General features: G+C 38.4%; 1 protein-coding gene across 1 annotated transcript; it reads left to right on the forward strand.

The window, feature by feature from the left end:
* Window positions 1-677: 677 nt before the first annotated feature.
* Window positions 678-7804, forward strand: CTBS (chitobiase). Its single transcript, XM_026057650.1, has 6 exons — window positions 678-816; window positions 1865-2073; window positions 2688-2859; window positions 3831-3928; window positions 5257-5418; window positions 6594-7804. The coding sequence occupies exons 1-6, from the start codon at window positions 774-776 to the stop codon at window positions 6777-6779; spliced, it is 870 nt and encodes a 289-aa protein (XP_025913435.1). The 5' UTR covers window positions 678-773; the 3' UTR covers window positions 6780-7804.
* Window positions 7805-7881: the final 77 nt, after the last annotated feature.

The following is a 7881-nucleotide window of genomic DNA, read 5'->3' on the forward strand; positions in this document are numbered from 1 at the left end:
CCCCAGGCCGCGTTTGGGAGCCGCGCTGCCCCCCGCCGCGGGCTGGGCCGGAGGAGCCGGGTTCGCCGTCGCGCCGCGGGGCCGCTGGGTGGCACAGCGCGGGTCTCCGGCAGGCGCTGGCGCTTGGCCCGTTTGGGGCAGTTTTTCGTTTTCATACAGCTTCCGAATCGGGGCGGCTCACGGGGTGGCAGCGCTCGGTCAGCAGCTTCCCGGGCGGCGGGTTTAGAGTCACTGGTTTCGGAGTTCTCGTCAGGAGAAACCCGGCTGCCCTCAGTGGGCAGCAGAGGTTGTGAGTGCTCAGGACGTGTCAAAGCACACCAGGCGCTCTGGGCTTATTGTAATTGTCTGCGTTACGGTTCAGCAAATCTAAAAAGTAGGTAAATGTGATTTATTGGGAAGCTCCGTTCTTCCAGTGCTCTGGTGGCTTTGACCGTTCGAGGTCCCCGCCGGCGCGGGGCCGCGGCGCTGCTGGGGCGCGAGGTGCAGGCCGGGCCGGGCCGGGCCGCGGCCCCCGCGCTCGCCAGGGTGCTCGCGGGGCAAGGGTGCAGACCAGTCTTCAGAAACACAAGTAATCTCCGTACCTTTTTATGAAGAATGTGGAAAAAGGACACTTCTTAAAACTTGTACTGTGGAGACGTGTTTGTAACTAACAGATTTGCTTTTTGCTGCCGTTCTAGGTCTTTGTGTTTGATGTGGGAAAGAAAGCCTGGAAATCTTATGACTGGTCAAAAATCACAACCGTGGCAGCCTTTGGGAGATACGACCCTGAGCTCATGTGCTACGCTCATTCTAAAGGCGCCAGGATAGTACTAAAAGGTTGGCTATATTGTGGAAAAGTGGGTATTTATGTGATAAATTAAGAAGAGCATAACGTACATAGGGCTTTAGTACCTTGACATTTTACATTCAACGGTATACAAAGTATTAAAAATCGGTAAGAGGATTAATAAGAGGACAAAGCACATAGGACTGTAATATCTTGACATTTTACATATGCTGCTGTGCAGGGTATTAAAAAGAATACCTGCTGTGGCTCCTGCCACAGTAGTACCAGAACCTCTGGTACCTAAATAAAAGGCCTCCTCTAACAGGGAATATTACAGCTGCAGGAGAATAGGGAGGAAGTGAGAAGAGCAAAAGCCTGTAGAGGACATTTATTTGGGTCCGTGGTCTGGATGTTATGCACAGTACCCAAAAGACAAATACCAAAGGAATTATAAGTGATTTTCAATATTTTTCACTTAAATCAATTCCYGTATACTAGGAAATGTTTGAGTTTTAGAACATGAATACTTAGGAACTCTGCGTAGCTCCAGATATTGATTAGAAATACAAAGTCCATCGTGACTGCCTACGCTGTTATCATATGTCTGTGTAATTGTATGTCTATACTGTTTTGAATCTGTTGAGGCAAAAAAGGAATAAAAGACCACAATGTGGAAAACAATAAAGGTTAAATGAAAAAGTATGTTATCAAGGCAGTAAGACACAATCCCTGTGGCTCTGTGGATATTGGAGGTAAATTGCCTTCAAGAAGGGGAGTTTACAATGGCTAAAAGAGTATTAAGCAGAAATAGGGAAACAAAATTGTAGGAAAAAAATTCCAAAAGATCTTCATTTTAAACAGCGCTGTCTCAGAGAAGTGTAATATTCTCTTCTGACATGGGTTCTCAAAATTATGTTTGGGGAGGGGGGAACTTCTGTGTATTTTCCACGTAGGCACAAGGATGAAGTAGATGCCAGTACAGGTGTAGGGATTTTTTTCTTTTCTGGTTATATTAGTTGATTTAATAAAGGCAAACCTTTCCTTGGTATTACTACCATGATGCAAATGCATTTTAACTCTTGAAGACTTCTTGTTTAGGTGATGTATCTCTTAAGGAAATTGTTGATCCTGCTAAAAGAGCAGCCTGGATATCCCAACAGGTGGATCTTGCCAAAAAACAGTATATGGATGGAATTAATATAGATATAGAGCAGGAAGTTAATGAAACCTCCCCTGAGTATTACGCATTAACAGAGCTTGTTAGAGAAACTACAGATGCTTTTCACAGAGAAATTCCAGGATCACAGGTAATAAAAATGTACTTTATACAAACATAAATTTAACTTTATGAAGTGCAAGAAGTTTTGAGAATGCTGTTTAACATAGGAATATGAACATCTTTATGCAGATCTAAAGCGTGATACTGTCATGAATGGTTAATTATGAATGTTAGCTACGATATTCTTTCATAAGAACCACTCTCTTAACCTGTATGAATTTAACTGGAAGTACGGTTTCACTGAGACTAGTAGATACTATATTATCCCCTTGCTGTGTGAGCTGCCAGTTGTTTGTGTGGCTTAATGAATCTTTGAAAATAAGGACAAATCCAGCATTCTGGTGAAAAAGCTTGATAAAAATTTAGTGATCAATTTACAAAATTATTAAAGATTTGCATCATCCCTCATATTTTTGATATAGTTTTCACCTCATATTTTAATTTCTTTGCTGTTTTAACAGTGGCAGCCACTGTTTATGATCTGATGTTTATTTTATCTCTTACAATTAATGTGTATTGCAGTGCTAGACACTGTGCAACATTTTGGAAATAATGTCCTTAAAAGTTTAAGCTTTTTTAAACAGAAGACAAAAGAATGCCTAAATACCATATACAGTATTAATTTGAGTATTTTTCCTCCAGGTTACATTCGATGTGGCTTGGTCTCCAGCATGCATAGATAACAGGTGCTACAACTACACTGGGATTGCAGACGCCTGTGATTTCTTATTTGTGATGTCCTATGATGAGCAGAGCCAGATCTGGACAGAATGTGTTGCGAAAGCCAATGCTCCTTACCTTCGGACTTTAGTTGGTGAGCATGGACCTCCTCCCCAAAAGTTGGAGCATTTCCATTTGTTCACACGAGTAGTTAGATTGCCTTTTCTTAAATACATTTTTGATTGTATTAGTGTTTTCTGGGAGACTCAAGCAGGTGTGTTGTCCTAAAGTGAAAATAGTATCCCAAATTCTTAAGACACTATGAATAGGCCTTTAGCAGCTGTGTGTTGTTACTTGTCAGATAAGCGTCTAGCTCTCACTATTGTGAAAAACACTTCTAGAATGACAAAAAGCAGCCAAACAATGGTGTCTGCCTGGACTTGCAGAGAACCTGACATGTTTGTCTCTAAAACTTGTGAAATGTGCTGGTTCCTTTGAAGCTCTAGTTTAAGAAATGTTTCCTTTGGCAACAGTGCAGGTTTAAACAGTGTCTCCGCTCCTTTGTGTATTCCCRTCTCTTTCTGCTTCTGCTGGTACAACTGTTCATGCAGGTGCACTGTGAACTGGATTAGAGAACTGATATGGTTTAAAAATAATGCAACAAGAGAAAGTGGTTATTTTAAATTCGGGTCAGTTCTCTGATTTGGTTCCTCACACAGACCCACAAGGGACTGTATCAGCACAGGTGACCTGAATGAGACAAATGAGAATGAAGGCTGCTCAAACCAGCACTACCTCTTTTAAAAAAAAAAAAAAAAAAAAAAAAATTGCTGAGAAATACCTAGTGATGACAGTTCAAACAATCAGAAATATGTTACAGCTTATCAGCACTGTTGAGAAAGCTGCTACAGGCAACTCATTTTAAGTGTGAGTAATTAGAACAATTACTACTGAAGAGAGCAAGCCCAGGAGCGTGCAGGTGGGAGGAAAGAGAAGACTGTACCTTAGCCTCTGTCCAGGGATCATGTAATTCTTATGTGGGCTCTGGCTATAGATTAGTTGTAAGAATATAAAACATGGGAAAGGACAATAATGCATCTTATTTTTTATCTTCTTCAAAACTAGGATATGAAAAGTACATTACTATGGGCATTGATCCCAAGAAGCTTGTGATGGGTGTTCCCTGGTATGGCTATGATTATGTCTGCCTAAACTTATCTAAGGTAAGGTAAAGAATGTTCATTTGCAATTGTATTGTTAATCTTTCTTTCCTTGGAAAGAGCCAGCTAGATTTTGGTGACCTTGTTTTTAGATTAGAAAATACAAAATACAGTAGTTTGATGGGTAATAACTGGGACATGAGATAGCCTTTGCTTGGCTGACAATTGATAGGAGTGTGTTACCAAACAAAGCATTTTTATCTATTCCTAGGCAACCTGAAGCCTATGATACCCAAGGATTAGTCAAATCAAGGATCTGATTAAGGAAATATAGATGTTATCTGTATGAAAAGCGATGATGTCCAAGGGCAACTATAACACTTGTATCTGTCTTACCAATATTAGGCTCACTGCTTAAGACAAGGTGCAACAAATAAGAAACCTATGACTGTTAAAGTATTGCAGTTTATGGATAAATCATGGAGTCTCAAACATCATTATACTTACAAAAAATGTAGGCATGATKTAAAAGTGGAAGGGGAAAAGACAAGAGATCGTGTAAGTTAATTAAGGTCCATTGAATCCTCCAGTATTACAGAGTAAACAAAATGAAAGACCCATTCCCTAAATTTCCCCAATGTCCTTCTGGTGGTGACAGAGTTGGGGCATTATCCGAAGGGCTGGTTTCCTTTTCTGTGAAGCCTGTTACTCACTTGCAGCTAGGAAGGGGAACTTGGGGGTCAGTCTCTCCCCTTGTGAATGAAAGAGAAGGAGTTGCCCACATCCTCCRAAGGTAGGAGTCAAAATGGCCATTTTCCTTTTGGTTATTCTTTCTCTTACATCCAGCACTGTCTCTCACTTGGGTTCTTCCAAGCTCACTTCACATGCCTGAGCTATATGCAGGATCACTGTGGCCAGCATGTAATTTGCTGCCCAGACCTGGCAGCAGGGTTCCCCAAAAGCTTTCACAGATGGGTATTCTTCAAGCCTTATTGTTTCAGTGTTACTTCAATTCTAGTTCTACTTCAGTTTTAGTCTCTGCTGCATGTTACTGTTTTTGAAGCCCTGAATTGGTGTGGTGGCTGAGTATTGTGTTAATTATGGTGATAATGGTAAAATAAATTCAGTAGCAATGCCGTTTGTTCCCAATGTTAAATTAGTGTGAGGAACTAGAACTATTCACTTGAAGAAAATTTTAAAAGCCTGTTTTAATTTAGTTCTGTGTAGAAATAGTATGTCTGGCATGGATATTTGAAGATTTGGTGGTTTTGTGCCCTCTCCCACCTTTTGTGGCATTTTGTGACTTTCTTCTTGGCTGTACTGCTGTTCTGGAGTTCAATAAATTATGTAACATGAAACTCACCTCTCCCACTTTTTGTTTTGTTTTTCAGGATCATGTTTGTTCCCTTTCCAAAGTACCTTTCCGAGGGGCTCCATGCAGCGATGCTGCAGGGCGTCAGGTCCCCTATGGAGCAATAATGAAGAAGGTGAATAGTTCTATTTCAGGGATCCTGTGGGATGAGGTGCAGAAGTCTCCATTTTATGAATATAAGGTAAATGTCTCTTTATAAGACACCATGCAGGTTGTGGACTAAATGTTCATGAACAATAGTTTTTTGATTATAAAGTTTTCAGGGTTAGATTCTGCCATAGTATTTTCTATTTAGCTCTTTCATGTAGTAAAGGTTGGCTGGATGGCATATCTTGARTTTTTAGTCTGAAAAGGGGGTTCAGTGACTGAACACTACTAGGAGTAATAAGAGTAAAATATGAAAATAAATGTGAAAATAAAAAACAAAATATGAAAATTAAAAGAAGGAAAATTAAAAATATAAAAATTTTAAAAATAAGAGTAATACCAAGAGTAATAAGTTTTGGGGGGKTTTTATTGCTCCTCAGTTTTCTTTAGAGGAGATGTACCATATCAAAAAGGATGTTTTGGTACAAAGAAATGCTACAGTTCTGTCCTTTACCATTATAGTTACTTTTATGATGTTGATGACTGATTTAAACTGATTTTAAAGCAATTCTGAGTGGCTCTTCTGTTAAGTTTTTCTGGAGGATAACAAATACCACAAAACTGCGACTGTGGCTTACATGCGTGTTCTCTTCTACATTCACTTTCTATGTAGACATAGTGAACAAGTCCATGAATGATTATGCTTACACAAACAACACAGTGTATGCACCACTTCTTGTTTCTTTAGATATAATTTTAAGTTCCACGTGTAAATGATTAAAAGCTTTAGTAAGCAATGATCATCTCAAAGCAATAGAGCTTTGACAAAATTTCATAACTCTCTCTGAAACTGTTTATTGCTGAAAAAACACTTAAACTCTTAACTAAATTTGCCAGTTGATTGGATAGCATGCCTGAGATTTTAGGCTGTATTTAAAAAAAAAAAAAAAAAAACTAAACTAAAATACAAACTAGCTAAGTCTTCTCATCTAACTTCAGTTAAAATGTATCACTTTTTATAACTTAAAAACTGAGATTCTAAAAATAAAAAAATTGCCAAGTATTTGACTCTTAAAATTTTTAATTGTGAGAAATAATTGTAAATCAGGAAAGTATCATTATGTAAATTTATATAGCTTGTATATCTGAGTTTTTAATTATGCTTTCTACTGAATGCGGTGAAAAGTACAATCAAAACTCAGTGAACTAACGTATCATGTTTATTTGGATAGGTAGATGCTGACACTAATGTTTAACTTTTTTTTTCAGGACTCTCTTGGTCACTTCCACCAGGTATGGTACGATGACCCTCGCAGCATCTCTTTAAAAGCAGCATATGCAAAGAATCAAGGCTTAAGGGGCATTGGCATGTGGAATGGAAATAGTCTTGACTACTCGAGGGAATCTGTAGCAGAACAACAAACTGAAGCAATGTGGAAAGCCTTGACACCGTAAGAACTATATGAAATTGTGAACCATTTGATCTAGAATGATGAAAATTGGTAATTTTGATGATGGCATTTAATATAATAGATTTTGACTTTCTATAAATATACCATGATTGCAGTCAAAGCTTTGAGAACTAGCCAAAGTTATTTTGTTATTTCGTATGTTTTTGTACTTCAGAAAGTTTCAGTATTGCTTTATCACTGCTTTTTGAAAGACTGCTTATCTTTCTCATTTTTCACAACTACTGTAAGTTCAGTCAGAGTCTGAACCCAGTGAGTATGCAGTAATAAGTAGGACGAGGTGTGAATTTACAGGGACAATCTAATAATGGGGAAGATGTTCACTAGCACTGCCTGGTGCCAGAGGTATTCATTCTGGGGTCACAGGATGCCACATGAGCTGCACCATCTGCTTTCTGCCATCCCACCCCAGTCTACATTTTAGCTAAGTCAACCTGGAATAAGATTAAGCGCAAAGTATTGGAGAAACAGATGGCTTCTTACATGCAACTTGGTGAAACTTGTGCTTGAACTTGATTACTGCTCTAGAAATTAAAATATTTTTATAGACTGATTAAATCATGTAACACTAAGTAGTTCCCATTAAGATTTTATTAGGCTTTTTGTTAGAAAAGAATATGCAGTAAACTTCTGTTTCACAGTGTTTATGCATCATATGTGAATTTCTGTTTCAAATTCCAAAAATCTAGGAATTTATCTTAAAGAAGGAAGAGGACTTGGATGGCGTTTTTTCCATTTCAAAGTTCTCTATTTACTGAAAACTAGAAGACAGTAGGCTACTTAATGAACTGTGAATATATTTTTCCACACTTTCTAATTTTCATTGAGTAGCCTTTTGTTTGTTTTTATCCAGTGTTGCTCCTAAGAGAATAGGGGATTATATTTTCATTCTAGATAATATTTTTCATAAGATATTTTAACAAATTATACAATTATCTCTAGTTATGAAGAGATTGACTGATGTGTACATGATTTTTTTGTTAAATAAAATGCTGTCTTCACTAAGGTTGATGAATAGTATTCTCAGTTTAGGCTTTACTTGCTCGACCATTTACAGCCCACACTTTTTCAAAACTGTTTCACAACCA

Source organism: Apteryx rowi, unplaced genomic scaffold (assembly GCF_003343035.1).
Source record: "Apteryx rowi isolate R43461 unplaced genomic scaffold, aptRow1 scaffold_14, whole genome shotgun sequence".
NCBI lineage: Eukaryota > Metazoa > Chordata > Aves > Apterygiformes > Apterygidae > Apteryx > Apteryx rowi.

What these genes read in the sequence shown, in the direction of transcription:
- CTBS (XM_026057650.1), top strand. Translation starts at nt 774, where the DNA reads ATGTGCTACGCTCATTCTAAAGGCGCCAGGATAGTACTAAAAG. An exon ending in TTACCTTCGGACTTTAGTTG is followed by an intron (nt 2,860 to 3,830) that starts GTGAGCATGGAC and finishes CTTCAAAACTAG; the next exon opens with GATATGAAAAGTACATTACT. An exon ending in TCTGCCTAAACTTATCTAAG is followed by an intron (nt 3,929 to 5,256) that starts GTAAGGTAAAGA and finishes TTTGTTTTTCAG; the next exon opens with GATCATGTTTGTTCCCTTTC.